Genomic DNA, 23,991 nt, shown 5'->3' with positions numbered 1-23,991 from the left:
TATGGAAATGTTGGCATAAGGCTTTGATTTATGCTTGATTGTGGTGAGCTAGTCTGTGTGAACTTGGCTCAAACTGGTATGAATCACTCCGGTGCAATGTTTCGTTAAATTCTTAGACAAATGCAGAATGACTAATGGTTCTGCATTTTTAATTAGTTGTTGGCGTTGGTTGCGTTCTAGAAAGTGTTTTTTTCCAGACCGGTATAAAATCTCATATGTAATTTCGTCAATTTTGAGGTAATGATGCTGTTTGGTTCGAAATCATGTAAACTATCAGAAAACCCAATAAAATTTAGTACTTTGCTCTAGAAAACCGGAAAAAATCCACTTTTTTGGGAGGCTTTCTTGCAATTTTATGGTATTTTCAATAAAAAAAATCTGCTGAGAATTTAACATTGTTAGATAAAGTAATTTTGGCCGTTTAAAATATTTGTTTAGATTATTTCCCACGACTCTTGCCAAAGTTGAGGGAAGGGGAAAAATAATAAAAGGCAAACAAAATAAAATTCTAGCCAAATTTTAATGAGAAGAGTATTTTTAAACGTATTATACATCACTTTAGTTGTTTGAAAAATAACTGCAATGGCCTAACTTGAAAAAAGTGCACGATATCAAAATTAATGTTATGTACTTCCCGATTGCAAATTTGATTTTAAATCTAATTAATCAACCAATGTGGTTGATTCCTTCCTCACTTTAACCAATAACGGAATAAAAAAAAACACAAAAATCACTCAAGTGGACATACATTGAGACATGGTTGCCAAATCTTCAATATTTTGGACTCGTTGGAAAGGTCTTTCGATTACTTATCCAACAATGGGTTGGATAAGGGATCCGGACATCGTTTAAATACATTTAAGTGATATCCATCTACAAAAAGGGCATAAATATCACTCGAGACAAGGTTGCCAGGGTTTCTACCAATTTTTGCCACAGCTCAGATGATGGCATTTTTTGTCATCTTAAATATATCGTCAGCTGTGTGCTATCTTGTGACATAGACCATTTTGGTCGAAAATGAGTTAATGATGACGTTTTGCTATACTTAACAAACACTACAAGGTACTTTAACCCTATTTTGGAAACTCTCTTCCGTTTCCCGGATATCGCAATGCACACTTGTGACATAGACCAATTTATCATCAAAATGATCGTGCACACTTGTGACACGTCATACATGTTGTTGGAAAATGTGGAAAATTTTTCTTGTTTTTCACAAATTTTTGTACACACATACTTTCTAAAGGCAATGCAACCTTTTGTTTTTGAAAATATACTGAATAAGTCGGTTAAACTATTGATTTAAGCATATTTTAGTTTGTATGGGAATTCTGTGCACACTTGTGACACGTAGTACAATTTTACTTTCGAAACACACTTGTGACACGTGCTTTTCAGATTTGTTTACATTATTTACTGTATCTTTTAACTGGTGTAACCAAATTAGTTGAAACTTGAAGCGTTTGTTAAGCAATAGTATACGAACCGATTGCTTCAAAAAGTTTGGCTCTACCATTCATAGTTTTGAAAATATTTACCATCAAACTTTAAAAATTCGATTTTCTCGAAAAGTACTAAATGGTCGTTGTCACAAGATAGCACACAACTGACGATATGTAAAAAAAACATCAAACTTATTTGATTATGGTTGCATCGCGCTACTTTTTTTTTCCTAGATAGAAGAATTAAAATAAATTGGAAAAAGAGTTCACTATTTTTTCTGAAATGTTCTAATAACAACTTTTTCGAACACACCAAATCGATCGGCAATCCGGTCTCAAGATACAGATTTTTGAATATTATGTTAGCCTTTTGTATGGTCAGCAGCCAAAATTGTATCAATACTTGTGTGGACGAACCAATGATGCAAAAAGACATATTTGGTCATAGAATTAGTACACACAAAGTTTTATCTGAATCAAAAAATGTAAAAATTAAATTTACGGGGGAAATTCTCGTTTTTTGGAAGAAATCCTCCCTCGCAAAACATATTTGTGAAAAGCTGAGAAAATTTCCTACAAGAACAATTTTGACCTTGTTGATCAAACTGCGATTTGTTGAGATACAGCCTCTTGAATTATAAATTTTGAGAAAAAAGAATGATTCTCAGTGTCATCCAATTAGCCTAGCCTTCGCGATATCTCGGAAACTGTTTGTTCGATTTCCAACTTTAAAAAAATGAGCTTTTGTGATAATTTATGTTTAATTTTTGCTCTGTTCAATTAAAATATTTTATAAATATAAAAATCAAGGCCAACATTTTTAAATTTTCCAAATAAGTGTTTCAAAAATGAAAAAAAACCTTTTATTGGAAAAAGCAGAAAATTTCACAAATGTTTAATTTTTTTACATTGAAAATTGAACCAATAGTTTCCGAGACATCGCAAATTGAAAAATAATTTTAATAAAACTTATTTAATTTTGTCACTAACTTTAAACATACATCTCAGTCTCATAAACAGAAAAAAGACTGATGGCAATTTTCTCAACCCTTGAACATTATTTTTGTGGGGGTGCTTTGACTTCAAAATATATTTTTTTAATTTGGCATTAATTTCTTATTTTATTCCCCGATTTTTGCAACACCCAAATTTATTTGTTATTCTCGATCTCGTAATACTTTCAAAAAATAAATGAACTAATCATTTTAATTATTTTAATAATTACTAATATTAATAATGATTTCACAATTAATATTATCAATATTATTATCAATTTTATTATTATCGAAAATCAACAAATCATTTATTTCGTCCTTCACGTGATTTATGAACGTTCCCTTAAACCACACCTGTCATTATGAAGGGTAAACGATGTTTATTGATGGTTCTCACTATCATTTTTCTTTAAAAAAAACACACACAAACTTTTCATAATTTCCCGATTTTGGCAAAACCCTTGCGCAAAACTAGTTCAGTAGAATACATAAAAAACGAAAATTAAAGAATACCTTATTTTTGGGAATTTAGTAATAAAATATGAAATAAAAATTCGGGAAATTTCTTTCCGTGTACCCAGCGATGAAAAAATCATCATCAAAAGAAAATTTTTTGACGATCATCAAGAGAACGGAACATGGCTCTTCTCTATCGCGCTCGAAAGATCACCATCTCTTGGTTATTCGGCAGAATATCTATTTCTCGACTACACTTTAAGGTATAACGTCAAGCGTCGAAAATGACCTGTCACTTTTTGTAGATAGGCAATGTGTGTAAACAAAACGAAATAAATTATTTTAAGTGGTGCTAACAAGGATATTCACAAAAAAATCACCAACTGACTGATTTTCTTTGAGAAGTACGAGAGCGATTTTCTTTTGCGTGTTTCGCCTCCACTTTCGCGGGGAAGAATGTTCGCAAGCGAAAATGTTTTTTTTTTTTGCGATTATTCCATCCTTGCGTGTATCATTTTTTTTTCTGAAAAGCCCTTACTATACACCTACAATTTTAGAGAATTACTCTTATACAGACAATTCAGGAACAAAAAAAATTTTTTTTGGAAGAAAACATATGCTTATTGTTTATATTTTTGAGTTTAGGGCAGTTTTTTTTTCTGAAATACATATTTCCCTATACAAAATGCACATGAAGTTTTCTTGGTAAAAAATATAATGTTAGCATATAGGAAGTATTTTATGCATCTATCCACCTTTTTTAAAAAATGTTGATTTGGATTTAATTTTCCTTTTTCTTAAATTTTGTTTTCTTGAATCACAAGGAAATTTATAACTTATATGCATTCTTGTCTATAACCCACAACTTTTTATAAATGCAGCGTGAAAAGCACACCTTTTCATTGTGCTATCATAATAAAGTTGTGAATGAACTCGTTGATTAGACGCTATTACCCACTAATTCATCAATTTGCAAGTCAAGCCGGTCTCTCTCTCAAGGTGCCAACACCCTTTCCTCTTACAATGCACGCCGTTGTCGACCCTTGGAGTAGACTGGCAGTGCATCTCTATCCCGGGCTCGATTGAAGAACTCACATGTACTACAACTTTGCCGAGGTTCGTCGCTTTACCTTCAAGTGCAGCAGCAGCCGCCAAGCCGTGCCAAGTTATTGTGTGTGTGTGCTGTTTACCCACAAATATTGCATAATCTTCAGTAACAACAGCAAGCAAGACCTGCCTGCAACTACAAGGTGTACCCTCAGCTGTATCGGCAGCGGCGGTCATGTCTGGTCGTGAAACAACAACAGAAATGCTGTTTTACGTATGGACGACGGTGTCTGTTCAATGTGTGGATTTAGCAGACGCGACTCATCTGTCATCGCAGAGGAGGGTTCTGTGTGCGATGGTGGTGGGCAGACTTGTCGGGGCAAAGTGGTCATTAGCCTTCCCCCAGCAGTGATGACCCAGAAGTGCTGAATATCTCGCGCAGATGTAAACCTACTGTAAACAAATTGCTGGAAGTGTAATCGTTCTTAAAAAGATTGCAGATTGGTACATTAGAACCACCCTGTTTGACAGTGCTCGATCGACATCTTCACGTGTTCCGGGAGATGAGCTCGCTGCACCCCAACTACTCTGCATAACAGTAACGCAATTACTGAAAATGTGTTACTAAATTGCATTGTTGTCTGTTTGTACCATTCAGAAGACACATCCGTAACAGTAGAAGCCTCATTACGTCGTGATTGGTCATAAGGAAGCCATACTTAGTGTGTCAGCCAATGATACCAAGCGCGCGGTTTCCGTGACTTGAGTGTTGTTTCTGCTCGACTTTGGTCTCTCCAAATGGTCCCAGCAACGTTTGATCTGATTTACGTTACGTTGCGTTCGACTTTGTGTCAGAAACGACGGGGGTGAAAGCATTTAGTGCATGTACTTGGGAGGTGGATATGCACTTGAGAGAGTACGATCGCGTGGTGTCCAAATATGGAACACCCACTCACCTGGCGGCTTAGCCAGATGCTGCCTGAGTAATTCTGTTGTTGTTGGCGTTTTTCGTTGTCGGATCTCTCACGCTCTTTCTTCTGTCGACCGGCGACGACGACGGCGACGAAAGGACTTTCCGAAGTGATTACGTAATCGATTGACATAAGCCAGGCCAGCCTTTAACGGTGGACGTGGTGGATGTGTGTTCCTTTGTTCTGCGAAACTCCGGGGATCACGCGCGTTCCTACGGTGTCATGATATCCTAAATGTCAGCGATTTCGAAGTAAATTTATCTTCCTGATTGATCAATGTGTAATGCAAAGTTGATCATTTCCGAACGATTGTCGAATTGCACCATCCAACAAAAATATGTTGAAGTAAAATCATTTCTTCGGTACACAGCAAAAATAGTAGTAATCCAGCTGCGTGTAAAAGGCCTGGGTGTAAAAAAATGTTTGCATTATTTTATGAAATTCTATGTAATATTACACCCTGAAATATGTAGCCCATCAGTATGGGAAACCTACTTGACCGAAATGTCACGCTCATATATGCATTTATCCTTTCGATTATTCATCGATCTGGTGGCCGAACAGGCTAAGGCGCCAGTTCATACTGTTGGTGCTGGGTTTGAATACCGTCGGTTGCCATTTTTTTGTGTTTACAAAAATTGTACATGCAGTGTGTAATACTAAGTGTCTTTTTTGGCGAAGGTGATGTGCATGCTTTTGCATACGATTTTACCATCGGATTTTTTGCTGTGTGCACTTTACGCAGTAGGTCTGGAAGCTGTACATTTTTTGTCTTATATAAATTATTTGAGCCAATATTTATTTAACCAAACGATAGTTGTTTATACAACAAGTTGCTCAAAGAAAATAAAAATCAGCGCGAGTTGTACATTTATATAACGAGGTTTATCGAGTTGGAAGAATACGACGAGTGCTGAAAAATCAAGTTTTTCGACGAGTTCAATACTTTTTTTTTGCCCAAAAAACCCTTTAAATAGGAATTCTTCAAATAATGGCCCATCTACAACCACTAAGCTTAGAAATTTGCACTTAGCTAAGGAAATTGAATCAATGGAAACGAATTTGATCTTCTACAATGTAAAATTAATCAAATTAGAAACTTGACGTATGGTTTAGATTTCTAAATATACGATAAGTTGACGTTTCCATATCAATGATAAACAAACAACTACATAGCTATCAGTACAGCATGTTTTAAAAGTTTATTGTAGATGACGGCCGTAAGTTGCGTACTTTTTCCAAGTAACTTTTCAATTTACTTTACTTAACTATTCTAAGCAAAGTGATTATATGTAGGCCATAAACGGTTGGTATCCCGATTCGGGATTCCCGAATAATATTTGCCGTCAACAAAAGTGTCAAACTTTAAAACAGTATCAAAAAGTATTTCTTTTCGCTACAAGTGCTGAAAAGTTTAACTTTAAAGTACTCAAATGGATGCTGAAATAGTAGTTTATGCAACATGTTGCAAAAAGAACATGTTTTCAGCACGAGCCGTACATTAAAATACGACGAGTGCTGAAAATATCAAGTTTTGCAACGAGTTCCAATCAATATTTTTTGCAATTTCAAAAAAAAAAAAAAACCCTTTGAATGGAATTGTAAGTCAAACGTCCATGTATTACAGTATGTTAAAAAAAGTATTTACACCCCTTAGGCACTATGCACATATTGTGATAAAACATGTACCGTAAACCGGGGTGACTTTGATAGGATTTCAATTTATTTTTGGAATATTTTCCAACTGGTAAGGCTTGTCTTGAGATTATTATTTTTAAAACATGTACTGGGGTAGCCCACACATGGTCCATATACCATTTTTGAAAAAAAGTTTTTTCAATAGTGTTTTAAAAAATAGTTACGTTAAAAATTCTTATTTTGAATTCCGGGGTGACTTTGATAGTCATAGTTTTTCTTGTTAAAATCAGATTTAAGGTGTTCAAACTTTATTTTTACGTCAAATGTAACATTACTAAGGTTGCTAATTTAGTTTTCAAGGAAAAAATCAATGTTTATATTTAGTTAACTAAGTTTATAAGCTTTTTAACAAAATTGTTTAAAAGTCAGAATTTTGCCTGAAATTCGTTAAAACTTGTTATGTTTATAAAATTATTGATTAATATTGCATTTAAAACTGATTTTGAAGCAAAAATCAAAAGTTTTCATATTTTATATGAAATTTGTTCAACTGAAAATGCCTATGAAACAAGAGATTTTTATTTATTTATGTTTCAAAAACACATAATATTTATTATTTACAAACTTATTAAACCTTCTCCTAGTGGAAAATTGTCCAAAGAATCCGAAAATGCATTCTGTTTTCTGATTCAAAATCATCTTCATTGAGAAAATCATGACACTTTGAAAAGATTTAAATAATGTTTTTCATCAATATTTTCTTAATTATAGTTAACTAACTTTTAAAATTTTTCAAAATTTCATGAAAAGTTTTTCTTAAGGTACTGTGAACTTTCCTCTACCACGGTCAGTATGATTCAATACCATTCCGTACGTATTTAAGTTGTACTCTTCATTTTTCGGAAAAATCTCAAACCTATCAAAGTCACCCCGGCTATCAAAGTCACCCCGTTTTACGGTAAACAATTTAAAGTTTGACAGAAACCTAGTACTAAGTTTTGTTCAGAAACTCATGCCGAACATTTTGCTACAAAATGCTCATGAAAAGATGATTTCTATAAAAAGTTATACAACAAATACTGTTACAAAAATCAAAAAAGGTGCAAAAAAAGTTTGTACACCTTTCAAAAAATTAACACAAATAAAATTATTTGTTGACAAATCACCATATATCCAGTCTACAAACTCCAATTAGGCATCCTTGACTGATTAAAAAAATAATTTGGATTGAATATAAAGTTTACTAGCTACTTAGCATAAAAATTTATATTACTCTGGAAATTCTATATAAAAATTATCTAAACTTAATTTTGCAAACTTTCAATTTAACTAAATGTCAAAATATTACCATAGAATTGCTAAATAAACATTGTGGAGTGGGTATAACACCGGTTTGGGGGGTCTTTGTATCGCTAGAATAGATTTTTCGTTGGAATTTCGTACCAACCCGGAATTACGTCGTCAGAAAATCCGCCGGCATCCGAACCGGTCCACAATTCACAAGTCAAACTATGTGGCATCGGAAAGGGCATAAAATTTCCGATCTTTTGATACCCATACATCTAGGTTTTCTATAAAACCAACGTTTTTAAATACCTGGGCAAAAAGTAAGTTTGATCCACGAGAACAAAAATTACGAAAGTCCATTCATTTTTGGCAGGTTGCTCAAACGAAACCATAACAACGTTTTTGCCTATGTATTTAAAAACGTGTGTTTTATAGAAAACCAAGATGTATGGGTATCAAAAGATCGGAAGTTATTTTTATGCCCTTTCCGATGCCACATAGGTTGACTTGTGAATCGTGAACCGGTTCGGATGCCGGCGGATTTTCCGACGACGTAATTCAGGGTTGGTACGGTGGGTCTCGTGGCGCAGGGGTAGCGGCTTCGGCTGCCGATCCCGATGATGCTATGAGACGCGGGTTCGATTCCCGCCTTATCCACTGAGCTTCTATCGGATGGTGAAGTAAAACGTCGGTCCCGGTTTCTCCTGTCTCGTCACAGGCGCTGGAGCAGAAATCCCACGTTAGAGGAAGGCCATGCCCCGGGGGGCGTAGTGCCAATAGTTTCGTTTACGAAATTTCAACGAAAAATCTATTCTATCGATACAAATACCCCCAAAATGGTGTTATATCCACTCCAAAATGTTTATTTAGCAATTCTATAATAATATATGGACATTAAGATGAATTGAAAGTTTGCAAAATTAATTTCCAAGTTATATAAACTTTTATACTAAGTAGTTAGTAAACTTTATAATCAATCCAAATTATTTTTTTAATCAGTCAAGGATGCCTATTTGGAGTTGGGAGACTGGATTTATGGTGATTTGTCAACAAATAACATTATTTATGTTAATTTTTCAAAAAGTGTACAAACTTTTTTTGCACCTGTAACAGTATTTGTTATATAACTTTTTATGGAAATCATCTTTTCATGAGCTTTTTATAGCAAAATGTTCGATATGAGTTTCTGAACAAAACGTAGTACTAGTTTTCTGTCAAACTTTAAATTGTTTACAAGTTTCATCACAAAATGTGCATAGTGCCCAAGGGGTGTAAATACTTTTTTTACATACTGTATGTCAAGCCACCGTTAAAATCAAAATAATGTTGAAAAGTATTACTTTTCAAAACAAGTACTGAAATGTTCAACTTTTCAGCATTTGGTTTTGAAAAGTGTTTCTATACGATTAGGTTATTTTTGGTGGAGAAAAGTAGGCTGATTCGCCGTTCTATAATTAATGACAGGAAAAGTAAGTAGTTTCACGACGGAATTGTTAAAAGGATTTTTTATCATCGTCATTTTTGGCGAGGAAAAAAGGCTTTTTCGTCATGCATTGACGTTAAAAAACGAAAGAATTTTCACGAGAAAATTCCATAAAAAGCCTTTCTGTACTTTTTTTCTTGATGAAAAAAGGGTATTGAGTAGTTCTCTAGATTTTCGCAAATTATTTCACGATTTTTAAATTTGTATTTTTTATTTGGATGAAATTTTGTCCAATACATTCAACAGTCTTAATAAATTACATATTTCTTTATTTTACTGTTTTTCATAAAAAAGGACTCCCAAAATACTTGTTTTATAATTTTTGATTTTTTTAATATGTTTTATGGGAATCAAAATTATATCTTTTAAGCCATAGTGCATTATGGAGCAAATCTGGTTCAAGGAATATATTTTTTTGAAAATATTTTTTTAATATCGAAACAATGCATGAATAAAAAAAAACATTTTCGAAAACAAAATAGAATTTTCCATCGAAAAATATTCGATTTTTTTGTGAAACTGTACTGTTTTCAAGTTGTAATCACATTTTGGTTTATATTTTAAAGTTTTTTCGCTTTTTGAATTTGAAAAATACTTCTTGAAAGAAGAAAACCTGCGGAAATTAAAACAAATAATATTTTAAAATCAAGCATAACTTTTAAAAAGATCTGTAGATACCGTAAACTGGGGTGACTTTGATAGCCTGGGGTGACTTCGATAGAAATTTAGTTTGGCTACTAATTTTAATACAACCAATGTAATGGTCGCATTTTTGCATACATGTTCGATAATAAGCTATCCCTTAATGCTTACATGCTCAAAACTCTCAAAAATGCTTAGATATTAATTTGACGGGCATTTGAAAAACCTATCAAAGTCACCCCGGGCTATCAAAGTCACCCCAGTTTACGGTAGTTAATTCCCCTCACTTCGTATTTAATTTTCATATAAAATTATTTCTTTTTTTCAATTTGGCTTGTGATTTTCTTTAAAAAAGTATAAATATAACGCAAAAAAACGAAAAGAAATCAAAAACATAAACCTTATAGTGGTTTTAAATTAAGAACGGCACTTTTTATAAAAATAAATAAATTGTTTTTTGCAATTCCGTCGTGAAACTACTTATTTTTCCTGTCATTCTTGAACGTCGAAATAGCCTACTTTTCTGTACCAAAAATAACAGAATCGAATAGCAACACTTTTCAAAATAAATGCTGAAAAGTTGTTTAGAAAAGTAACACTTTTCAACATTTTTTTGATTTAAACGATTTAGTGACAAAATACATGAAAATTCGACTTAAAATTTCACTCAATGGGTGTTTTTTGAAATTGCAAAAAATGTTGTATGGAACTCGTTGCAAAACTTGATTTTTTTTAGCACTCGTCGTATTTATCCAACTCGGTGAACCTCGTTGGATAAATGTACGACTCGTGCTGAAAAAATCCTCTTTTTGCAACTTGTTGCATAAACTACTATTTCGATTGCAAATTTGATTCGGTTTTTGAGAATGAATTTTTCAAATTTGGAAATGAAACTTCTAGTATTACTAGTTAATTATGATAAAACTCAAAAAATAAAACTGATCAGTTGTGTTGTATTTAAACATAAGCATAACATTAAAAAAAAACTTTTAAAAATACCAAAATGAAGTGTTTAATAGGTATTTGAGTCATCATCCATGACCAAATTATCACATTTATTTTATGGTTTTAGTCGTCGTTTACAGTCCAGACTCGATTATCCGAAGCTTCGACTATCCGAAATTTCAATTATCCGAAGTTCGATTATCTGAAGGTTTGTATTTATGGGACTTCGGATAATTTAATCAAGAACAAAAAAATATCCGCCATCTTGGATTTAAAAATTCTTTATTATTTTAGTAATTTATGGATCATTCTCAAGCTGAACAATAAAAAATAAGACAACCAAAAATTTTTTTTCGTGATTCGATTATCTGAAGTAAAATTTTTACGAGGCCTTCGGATAATCGTAATATATATTTTTACAAATATACGAATATTTAACTATATTTTACATTTAACATAAATTCAAATATATTTAATCATACTTAAAATTTAAGACATTTTTAAAATACATTTGATGCATGGATCCAGTTTTTAAATTGCTGTCATCGACAGCATATTAATTTAATTTTAAATAAAATAATGTTGAAAAAATTCAAAAGCTGAGGATTTCTGTACGTTTTTTTTAAATTGTGTCCCAGATAACGTTTTTATCCATTCCTTTGCGGCAAAAGTTCGAATTTGGGATACTATTAAGGACGTGTTGTCGCCAGCGGTTTACCCATATATCAACTGTCTCCGATCGAATTTATCACAACTTGCCAAATTAGGTTCAAAACTCATAGGTGCAGCACACCTTTCACAAAAAAACATGTGGATCAGGTCAGCCAAACCAGCTACCTGTCCATCGTCCTGCACGAGAGTTCAGCAAAACCACAACTCACACTGGAACCTGATCTGGGGTGGCGTGCCCCACGTTGCGAAATGTTGCCCCCAAAAATCGTGGGGTGCAATGTCCATCGATGCTAAAGGTTTTGCAATCTGTGCAACTGATATCTAGGTGTGTTCAAATACACAGAGAACCAACAGAACACGACAACGACGACAGTGTGAAAGTGAACCTGCTCGTTGTCGTACCCCGAAAATCTACAGACATCGCGCAGGTGCCCAGACGGTCGTCATTGACCTTAATCTAATGGGTGTGCAAGTGAGGTGTGTTAAACCGAGCCAAATAAAGAATAAAACATAACCTTAAAATTGCAGCAGCAGAGGGTTAAGCCAAATGCCAGACACACATTACACTCCCGACACCTTGCATTCCTCAGAACGACCTCAGCTGCTCGCCGGCCGGGTGCTGCTGCTCGCCAGAAGTCTAATCAGCAGTTGATCTTAAAAATCAATTTTCATCTCTTCATTAACACAATTCGGGCCAGAATTAATCTACATCAGAGCAAATAAGATGTTGCCGAGAGCGGCCGATCTGGCACTGAAAGCACTCAGCTTCTGTGCGATCAATCGGTGTTGGCCACCGATCTTTGGACTGCCCCCGGGGCATTGTTTCAGCACCAGCCGGCTTGGGAGACTGCTCTATGCTGGCCAGTGAGCTGCAGCGATGCTGCTCAGATCGGATAATCGTGTAATTGGGCGAAGAAGCGGAATGCGGGGGAAAAATGAATTATGCCAACGGTACATAAATGCGGTTCTTATTAAGGGTATTATTTTCAACCAGGGGTCATTGCGGAGTTGGGTAGATTTATGGCTTATGGTCATTTGGAATCGATGGGAAAAATAAAGTTAGTTTGAATGTTGGGATGTTTAGAACTAGGTACTGAACATAAATCATTTTTAGTTTACATGAACAAATTATTCATATTATTAATGGGTAATTCTTGTAATTCTCCGCCAACTCACACAGCAGTTACCCCGACCCCTCTTCGATTTGCGTGAAACTTTGTCCTAAGGGGTAACTTTTGTCCCTGATCACGAATCCGAGGTCCGTTTTTTGATATCTCGTGACGGAGGGGCGGTACGACCCCTTTCATTTTTTAACATGCGAAAAAAGAGGTGTTTTTCAATAATTTGCAGTCTGAAACGGTGATGAGATAGAAATTTGGCGTCAAAGGGACTTTTATGTAAAATTAGACGCCCAATTTGATGGCGTACTCAGAATTCCGAAAAACGTATTTTTCATCGAAAAAAAAAACCACTAAAAAGGTTTTGAAAATTCTCTCATTTTCCGTTACTTGACTGTAAAATTTTTTGGAACATGTCATTTTATGGGAAATTTAATGTACTGTTCGAATCTACATTAACCCAGAAGGGTCATTTTTTCATTTAGAAATTTTGTTTTCATTTTAAAATTTCGTGTTTTTTCTAACTTTGCTCGGTTATTTTTTAGAGTGTAACAATAATCTACAATGTTGTAGAGCAGACAATTATAAAAATTTTGAAATATGGGTAATTCTCTACCAACTCACACGAAATCGGGAAAAGTTGCCCCGACCCCTCTTCGATTTGCGTGAAACTTTGTCCTAAGGGGTAACTTTTGTCCCTGATCACGAATCCGAGGTCCGTTTTTTGATATCTCGTGACGGAGGGGCGGTACTACCCCTTCCATTTTTGAACATGCGAAAAAAGAGGTGTTTTTCAATAATTTGCAGCCTGAAACGGTGATGAGATAGAAATTTGGTGTCAAAGGGACTTTTATGTAAAATTAGACGCCCGATTTGATGGCGTACTCAGAATTCCGACTAAACGTATTTTTCATCGAAAAAAACACTAAAAAAGTTTTAAAAATTCTCCCATTTTCCGTTACTCGACTGTAAAAAATTTTGGAACATGTCATTTTATGGGAAATTTAATGTACTTTTCGAATCTACATTGTCCCAGAAGGGTCATTTTTTCATTTAGAACAAAATTTTTCATTTTAAAATTTCGTGTTTTTTCTAACTTTGCAGGGTTATTTTTTAGAGTGTAACAATGTTCTATAAAGTTGTAGAGCAGACAATTACAAAAATTTTGATATATAGACATAAGGGGTTTGCTTATAAACATCACGAGTTATCGCGATTTTACGAAAAAAAGTTTTGAAAAAGTTACTTTTTGCGTTTCTCTTTGTTTCGTCGTCCGTGTCTGTCGCGGGTGACCATGAATGGCCATGATCGATGACGACCAACTTTTTCAAAACTTTTTTTTCGTAAAATCGCGATAACTCGTGATGTTTATAAGCAAACCCTTATGTCTATATATCAAAATTTTGTAATTGTCTGCTCTACAACTTTGTAGAACATTGTTACACTCTAAAAAATAACCCTGCAAAGTTAGAAAAAACACGAAATTTTAAAATGAAAAATTTTGTTCTAAATGAAAAAATGACCCTTCTGGGACAATGTAGATTCGAAAAGTACATTAAATTTCCTATAAAATGACATGTTCCAAAATTTTTTACAGTCGAGTAACGAAAAATGGGAGAATTTTTAAAACTTTTTTAGTGTTTTTTCCGATGAAAAATACGTTTTTTCGGAATTCTGAGTACGCCATCAAATCGGGCGTCTAATTTTACATAAAAGTCCCTTTGACACCAAATTTCTATCTCAACACCGTTTCAGGCTGCAAATTATTGAAAACACCTCTTTTTCGCATGTTCAAAATGGAAGGGGTCGTACCGCCCCTCCGTCACGAGATATCAAAAAACGGACCTCGGATTCGTGATCAGGGACAAAAGTTACCCCTTAGGACAAAGTTTCACGCAAATCGAAGAGGGGTCGGGGCAACTGCTGTGTGAGTTGGCGGAGAATTACCCATATAAACATAAGGGGTTTGCTTATAAACATCACGAGTTATCGCGATTTTACGAAAAAAAGTTTCTTAATGAAAAAATGACCCTTTTGGGTTAATGTAGATTCGAACAGTACATTAAATTTCTAATAAAATGACATGTTCCAAAAAAATTTACAGTCAGGTAACGGAAAATGGGAGAAGTTTTAAAACTTTTTTAGTGTTTTTTTCGATGAAAAATATGTTTTTTTAAATTCTGAGTACGCCATCAAATTGGGCGTCTAATTTTACATAAAAGTCCCTTTAACACCAAAATTCTATCTCATCACCATTTCAGGCTTCAAATTATTGAAAAACACCTCTTTTTTCGCATGTTCAAAAATGGAAGGGGTCGTACCACCCCTCCGTCACGAGATATAAAAAAAACGGACCTCGGAATCGTGATCAGGGACGAAAGTTACCCCTAAAGACAAAGTTTCACGCAAATCGAAGAGGGGTCAGGGCAACTTTTCTCGATTTCGTGTGAGTTGGTAGAGAATTACCCTAATAATAATTATTCAAAATTCACACTGGGCTGTACGAGATAATTGTCATGAGACTATCAATAAATAAAATAGAATTCACATGATAATTATGCTCGTTTTTAAGGCGAAGGTGGATTTTGGTTTTTTTTTGGTAAAATCTCATGTAAACATTTTATGAAGCTAAAGAGGTCTGTCTGTCTTCACCATACACGTGATGCCAAGAAGGTGGTATGGCTGATGATGGTCCACCAAAAGCCATCGACTGGTTGGAGTGTCAATCGCATGGCTGGGCTAGGGTGGGTAACTTCATTGCGCGCCTGTTGAACCAATATTTCGCAGCAGGTTCACCCATGTTGGCCTAGTCAGTGTGTGGTGAGAGGCAGCCTGAAAAGTAAAGTAAAAAAAATACATACAATGAATGTGGGGTACAATTATAACAATAATCGTTAAGTCGGTTTGAATTTCGCTATTGCAAGTTGGATTTTGGTGTGTGCTTGCGCTTTTTTTCGCAGGTTTTGTATCATTTGGTGTTGCTGTGCAAATATTCAGGGTTGAAGGGAATGCGATGTTATGTGTTGTTTGAAACAATAATTTAAAAACTTTGTTTGATAAATCATTTCTGTTTTTTTATTGCATTCGTAAAAAAATCCAAAATTATAATAGTTTCATTTGATGAAGAAAAACAAGTCAAAAGATTTTATTCTGTTGTGAAAAAACTTAAAAAGTGATAGATTTAGAGTTCAATGGTTTACCAGCTAAAATTTAATAATAACTCCCGAACTATAAAAAAATAGCAGCAAAGAGATTTACCGAGAGTTCTGTCCAGAAGGGAGGTTTTCTTTCAAAATTATTTTAAGTACAATCCTATCATACTGTTAGATGAATCTTTTATCAATTTACCCCTAAACCTCCACTTTGCGAACTATCATGGGTACAACACTTTGTGACACCATACTAGCAAAATGCTCAGTTAAAGATTTTGCACTTTCCTACCTCAGACCTGATCTTACCAGCGGGTGGTATTGTATATTAGACCGATTCAAGATTGTTTACGGTTTGCACAAAATTTCACGGAACACAAAAAAGAATGGTAAAATAACCTGGAAAATTTTGTGTAGATAGAAATCTTCCGTTTGCACTATGTTGCTGAATTTGTAAAACTTGATTTTTTTTTCCAAAATCTTCCAAATTTTTATTTTGTCCACTGCATTTTTTTTTCGAAATCAGCAATATTGTTGTTCATAATTGAAAAAAAAATGACGATTTTGGAAACATTTTAATGTTAACAAATTTAACAACATAGAGTAACCGGATTAGTTTACAGGATTTCTATCCGTGTGTTCTTTCTCAATTAACTATACACTTTCTTCACATTTTTGTATCGTGATACTAATAAAATATTAATAATATTTTTAAATTAAAAATTAAAACTACTAATAAAATAATAATACAGTCCAGATCGATTATCCGAAGGCCTTGGCAAAATTTCACTTCGGATAATCGAATCACGAAAATATTTTTTTTTCGTTTTCTTATTTTTGATTGTTAAGCTTTAGTATGACCTCTAAACTAACGTCATGATTAGAATTCCCGGACGCTTTGAAACCCGGCACCTCATCTTGTTTTATCAATTATTTGGATATAAGTTCGCATTATGAATGTCAAAACTGTGTTATTAGATGAATTCTAACATCAACTTTCATTAACTATAGCGTTCAATGTAGTTAACTATACAAAACAATTATATAAAATAAAATTATAAGTTTACCAAAAATATGAAACATTTCACTGAAATATGTCATAGACGTCCGATGTACTGGGAAGGCAAAGCAGAAATTTGTGGTTTTGATTTCCTTAAATTCTACCAAATTTGTCTATAAAATATCGATTGTTTTGATGTAAACAGCGGTTTGTGCGGTTCATAAGCGAAATCAATTGTCCGGAAGTCGAATCAAAAGTGTCCAGATTTCGAATCAGTTTTTATCAGTGTCCGAGATTCGAAGCAAAACAAGTCATTTTAATTTTAAAATTATGATGAAAAATTGTTAGGAAAGACATACTTTGCATTCATTATCCTGATGATATTTCTACATTTCCAACTTGGTACATGATTTTTTTGCCAGCTATAACAAAAATAATATGCTACTAAGTGTCCGGATTTCGAATCATGACGTTACTCTAAGGTGATTTAATTTTTTTTAATCCAAGATAGCGGCCAAAATAACGGCAATGAAATATTGAAAAAAATAATTTTTGAATTTAATACGAAATCAACCATTCAAATTTGACTAAAATGTGGTAGCAGAACTCGAATTTAAGTAAGAAAAAAAACAAAAAAAAAATTTAATTCGATAATCCGAAGTCCCACACAAACCTTCGGATAATAGAAACTTCGGATAATCGAGTCTGGCCTCTAGTTATTTTCGAAATTTTGCAGAACTTTTAAAGCTTAATGAAAATTATTATCAAAAATTTTCATCCCCGCATTCAAAAATTTCATTATAAAAAATGTCATTATAAGTTTGAAACAAATCTTCAAAGCACAAACACAGATTGGAACAAAACTTTAAAAAGTCATAGATATTTGTCAAAAATATAATAGAAATTATAACGATTAGTAATTTTTCACGCTGAAAAAATAATTCCACGGGGACCATTAAATTAAATCATCAAACTTCGTGAAAATTTAATGGGATCCAGAGAAAATCGTAAATACTCTGAAACAGCCTGACTTTTTTGATCAAAATTAAAACAATGCAGCACAATTCATCTTGTCTTGAATAAAACCAGTTAAATCTCATAAAATCTCTAAGAAACTATCTTCAAATTGAATGAGAATATTATTTAATTAGATAATTTTTCGAAGCTAGCTATGATTTTTATACGTTTCTCATCCACATTTTTAATTTCTTCAAACAGCTTAATTCATTGTTTCTTTTCCGATTGCTTCCCTGTAATACCGACTCAGAGAAAATCGACTGTATCTTCTTAATGTTACTATTACATAAATGTTTGCTTTCATTCAATCATTAAAATTAATTATAAAAAAATCTTATCAATGTTTCACAGAAATTTTCATTTGTACCCAAATTAGACCTGAGTAATTCTCCGCCAACTCACACAGCAGTTGCCCCGACCCCTTTTCGATTTGCGTGAAACTTTGTCCTAAGGGGTAACTTTTGTCCCTGATCACGAATCCGAGGTCCGTTTTTTGATATCTATTGACGGAGGGGCGGTACGACCCCTTCCATTTTTGAACAAGCGAAAAAAGAGGTGTTTTTCAATAATTTGCAGCCTGAAACGGTGATGAGATAGAAATTTGGTGTCAAAGGGACTTTTATGTAAAATTAGACGCCCGATTTGATGGCGTACTCAGAATTCCGAAAAAACGTATTTTTCATCGAAAAAAACACTAAAAAAGTTTTAAAAATTCTCCCATTTTCCGTTACTCGACTGTAAAATTTTTTGGAACATGTCATTTTATGGGAAATTTAATGTACTTTTCGAATCTACATTGATCCAGAAGGGTCATTTTTTCATTTAGAACAAAAATTTTCATTTTAAAATTTCGTGTTTTTTCTAACTTTGCAGGGTTATTTTTTAGAGTGTAACAATGTTCTACAAAGTTGTAGAGCAGACAATTACAAAAATTTTGATGTATAGACATAAGGGGTTTGCTTATAAACATCACAAGTTATCGCGATTTTACGAAAAAAAGTTTTGAAAATGTAACTTTTTGCGTTTCTCTTTGTTTCGTCGTCCGTGTCTGTCGCGGGTGACCATGAACGGCCATGATCGATGACAACCAACTTTTTCAAAACTTTTTTTCGTAAAATCGCGATAACTCGTGATGTTTATAAGCAAACCCCTTATGTCTATACATCAAAATTTTTGTAATTGTCTGCTCTACAACTTTGTAGAACATTGTTACACTCTAAAAAATAACCCTGCAAAGTTAGAAAAAACACGAAATTTTAAAATGAAAATTTTTGTTCTAAATGAAAAAATGACCCTTCTGGATCAATGTAGATTCGAAAAGTACATTAAATTTCCCATAAAATGACATGTTCCAAAAAATTTTACAGTCGAGTAACGGAAAATGGGAGAATTTTTAAAACTTTTTTAGTGTTTTTTTCGATGAAAAATACGTTTTTTCGGAATTCTGAGTACGCCATCAAATCGGGCGTCTAATTTTACATAAAAGTCCCTTTGACACCAAATTTCTATCTCATCACCGTTTCAGGCTGCAAATTATTGAAAAACACCTCTTTTTCGCATGTTCAAAAATGGAAGGGGTCGTACCGCCCCTCCGTCACGAGATATCAAAAAAACGGACCTCGGATTCGTGATCAGGGACAAAAGTTACCCCTTAGGACAAAGTTTCACGCAAATCGAAGAGGGGTCGGGGCAACTTTTCCCGATTTCGTGTGAGTTGGTAGAGAATTACCCACCTACCTTTTTATTGGCTGAAATCCACAGTCTTCGAAAAAAAAAGAAAAAAAGAAAATTTGAGTGTAGACTATCATTTATGTGCCAAGATATGATAGCCGGGCTGTGATCGGTTTACTCGATTACTAAGCATTCAAGGTAGACTGAAAGAAAAACAAAAAACTTAGAAATATTTTTAGTTATTATTTTTTAACAAAATTTAAATAGGCTTATTTTGAGGTAGTCGTGGAAAAACTCTTATTTTCAAAAATATTTTCTAAAGATATCACCTCGAATCTCAAATTCTGAATCAACCTATTGCTTCACCTTCCCCATCGATTTTCCAAAATGAGGGAGAGCCACTCGCCAAAACCTGCGAACCAAGGAGGGTCGGTAATTGTGTCATGTTTAGACACCTTTGAGGAGTGATTTGGAGCGTGTTAAAATTAAGGCTATCCCGCAGACGCAGCAGCAGCAGTAGCAACAAAAGTAAACGTTCGTCAGCCTCCGCGCGCGTTGCATTTAAACTTAATGGCTTTTTAATCAAAAGAGGTCGTGCGGTTAAACGGGTGTTGAGCTTCAACCGGGCCCTTGCCTGGGGGAAGGCAGATCAGTTGCACCATCCATCCATTTTTTTGCCGGCAGCTTGCAGAATTACCCCGCGAGGTGTTTGTTTAGCCTACATTTGGAGCGTTTTATTGTGTATCGTTGGGGTTTTTTTTTGTGTTTCTCCTTCTCAGAGATTGTATGCACTTGCGGGTGAAGTTCAAACCAGTTGTATCTCTTTTTTTTCGCCTCACCTCCATTCATGTACGATCTAAAAGTTGTTAGTTAGATAATAAACAGCTGAACCAGAGGGGGGTTACTGAACTTGACACAGCAGCAGCGATTGCGAACGGATCAGTGAACCGGCTTAATTTGGGGTAAATTCCAGTGGGGTTTTTTTTTCGGGTGGGTTTGAGTCGTTAACCTTGCTGCAATTTGAATCTCGCAACTTGCAACATGATCCCGCAACCTTGACTGAAATTTGTAACCTGGTACGGGTTGTCTGTCAGCTGATGTTTTTGTTCAGGTTTGATTTGAGTTTACGGTAAATTGTGGTACCGTAATCCAGTGTGGTATTGATAGCCATTGCAAGATCATTTTTTTTTTCTAAGTTTAAATAACGAACAAAATACGAACCAAAAAGTTGAGGCTCTAACTACATTTTGTAGAGAAGTAGCACGATTTGGGAAATTCAACAAGTTATGTATTTAGCAATTCATGTTTTTGTGAGTCAGAAATTGGGTCCTAAAATGAAGCTTAGATTTCTGATATTATTGTTTACAGCGATAAAGCTTATTTTTCTGAGTACAATGACCCTTTGTATGACCACAAAGAGTTTAAAATGGATTTCTAAATCAATTTTGAAAAATTAACCTCGTGGTCCTTCTTGACAGAAAAGCTCCTACTTGACAGCTCGTTCCAAGGGGACCATAGTTAATCCATCGAAAAATGTTGTCCTGTAAAATTTTTTTTTTGCATTTAAATGAAAAAAAGTGATCAGACATGTTTTTTAATCGTGTTTTTTTACCGTTGTGCATAAAAATTGACATAGGGCTTTAGTACCCAATTACGAAACTTAACTCTTTTAACACGATATTTTGTTCTATTTCTTACAGGTGTCACAACAGCAAACCTTCAAACACCCTCTCCTCCCGCAATGTTTCTGCTTCCGATGAACCCTCATCAAAGCCAATCCAGCAATCCCGCATTTACGGTTCACCAGCTTTACGTTACGGTTCTGTGGAACCACCAATTCTTCTAAAACCCCCTTTTCAAAATGTCCTCATGGATTGACAAACGTTCCACCACCACCGGGGGGTCCCACTTGGAGATCCAGGCCGCTCCGCTGGAGGCGGAACACAAACCGCCGGACATCTCCTCAACGGGCAGCGCCGCCACGCCGTCTTCATCGCGGAAATTCCCCCTGCGAAGGTTCGGCGAGCTGTTCCGGAACAAACTGCGCAGCTCCGGCAGTTACTCGATCAAAACGCTGAACGACAGCGTCGCCACCATCGCAAAGGATACGAAACTTCCGAACGGTCCTTCGATTGCTGATTTGGAGAAGATTCTGCCGGCGCCGGTGAAGGTGACAGAGCGTTCCGGAGCGGTGTCGGGACCGATTCCGGTGCAGGCAGTTATCGAGCATAAAAGTTCCGCACCTGTTACTGCGGCGGCGGTCGTCGTGAATGAGAAGCAGACGGTGGTCAGGAATGGTGCCGGAGCGGGCCATTACGGAGGTCGGGGAGGTGGCGCCGTTGGAACTGGTGTGCGCTCCCGGAAGGTTGCTACGCTGAACAGGACGTTCCAGAGGAAGAAAGTGTGAGTAAAAACGTAGTTTTGACACAAAAGACACTTGAGTGATTCTATAGAACTTCGCATTTTTTTTTGTTCAGATTTGATTATTTAAAAAAAAAATCGGAAATACTGCCAAACTTCATTTCTAGATGCAAAGTCATTTCCGTCCCCCAAAACCAACCAACCTTCACCTGCCCAAAAGGGCAACCGAATTGAAATGTCGGATTTAACATGATTTTCAAACAACAAAGGAATCAATAACAGCATGCGTTCCTCCGAAAAAACTCCACCCCCAAAATTAAACCCCACCAACAATGCGTCCCTTGCGAAGGCCACTCGTTCAGTCAGGCCCCATGCTGAAAACCGTTTCTGAATAGTTGGATCGACCCCCTTTTGCATCAAAAATTGGGGCTGCACCAAACAACCGTGTTCCTCTCTCTCTCGATCCCAAATTAGCCTACAACAACAACAAGTCAGGCAAGGCCGTCCAAAACATCATCACTAATCGAAAAAAGGGATGGATCGTCGATTTGCCTTCGATTTGCTACACCGATTACCACTAGGACGAGCGTGATTGAAAGTTTTCATGTTTCCAATCAACGGCAACCATGTAACAAGCCCACGTTCGAACTTTATTTTTTTTCTCGATTTAGAGTATGTTATGGCAGATTTGTACATTTAAATTTTGGCTCCAAATTGATCTGCATTTCGAGTCGTATGGCGCCCCAATATATTTACAACAAAACCGACATCGAAAACAGAACGAAACCTTTCGCTTTCGATATTGCGTTAATGAACTTTGCGTTACATAAAATTAATTGAGTTGATCATTTCGATGTCCCCATTCCAGACGCCACGGATCTTTGGGAAATCGCTTGAAAATCTTGGTTGAAATTGGCACAAAAAGTTGGAATGAGTTTTGTTGCCAGCCAGATTTTTTGACAAAATTTAAATTACAATTTCTGTAGAGATTTTCAAGATTTATTGATACGGCACACACCACAAAAAGTAAGAGTGCAGAAAAGTTCAAATTTTAGCACTTCATCGTTGTCGCGCTATGATATCGTACATTTGAACTTCACAGATCCCCAAAATTCAATTTAAATCCTGAGATATTCAACAAAACCCGAAAAAACTCCGTGCATTGTTGTCACTCTTCATATGAAAGAAATTTCAATCTTGTCGTACTATCTTGACATACCATGAACATTTCTGTAAATACGACCACTGGCCAAAGGTATTTCAGGTCAGAACGCGTTTGACACACGTACATGCCCGACAGCCGTAAACATTTGTAATTATAACTCGGGACTCCGGAAACCAAATTCAACCAAACTTCGGGACAGTGCCAAATAAAACGTGGTTGTTATTGTTTACATTGCGTGCACTTGTTTTTGTCTATTCAAGGTCATTAAAACGCGTTTTTCTCGGAACGTCAAAAAGCGACGTGCAACAAGTTAGCACGACAACGTCGACATATCGTATTTTTCCAACTCGGTTTGCTTCGTTGAACAAAGCATACGACTTGTGTCAATAAAAATCTATGTTTTGCAAATTGTTAAATAAAGTATAAATTATCTGATTTGCTAGAGAATTGGTCACACCAATAAGTGAAGTGTCTCTGCTGCGTGGCGCCACTCAGAAATATTCACCAGCATTTTGTTAAATTTTAACGTTCTCCACTTCTGTTCCATCTGAATTCGAAGATTATCATACCAACAACTTATTGTTCACAGCAAGGTTAACAACCATGTTCGGCATTGAGCATATCAGGTGTAAAAATCCTCAGATCTAGATTCATTAGGAGATCCAGAATGCAATAACTCTTTAGATTGTTAAAAAAAATAAAAGCCATAAAAAGACGTTCCAAAAATCTTAATTTGGATCACACTCTTGTTCGCACCATCAAACGCACCCCGTGATTCGAATACCCAAAAGGAGACGACAGGTTGAGCTGTGAATTACAAATTTGGTTGCGCTCTTTTTTATGTTTTTATTGACTTTTGATTCCGATTGGTTCGTCGGGGGTGTGTGAATCAAGGCCTCGCACTGTGAATCTTTATTTGGATTAGAGGG

The 23,991-nt window shown here is 35.2% G+C and overlaps 1 protein-coding gene across 1 annotated transcript in view; it reads left to right on the top strand.

The window, feature by feature from the left end:
• Positions 1 to 21,254: 21,254 nt before the first annotated feature.
• The window catches only part of LOC6033584, a 113,596-nt gene continuing 110,859 nt past the window's right edge, over positions 21,255 to 23,991 (top strand). Inside the window, exon 1 of the mRNA XM_038263337.1 lies at positions 21,255 to 21,939. Within this exon, the coding sequence (XP_038119265.1) occupies positions 21,398 to 21,939 (542 nt within the window). The 5' untranslated portion in view covers positions 21,255 to 21,397. The remainder of the gene's footprint in view (positions 21,940 to 23,991) is intronic.

The sequence above is a fragment of the Culex quinquefasciatus genome, chromosome 3 (genome assembly GCF_015732765.1).
Source record: "Culex quinquefasciatus strain JHB chromosome 3, VPISU_Cqui_1.0_pri_paternal, whole genome shotgun sequence".
NCBI lineage: Eukaryota > Metazoa > Arthropoda > Insecta > Diptera > Culicidae > Culex > Culex quinquefasciatus.
This window is presented reverse-complemented; position numbering and strand designations above follow the sequence as displayed.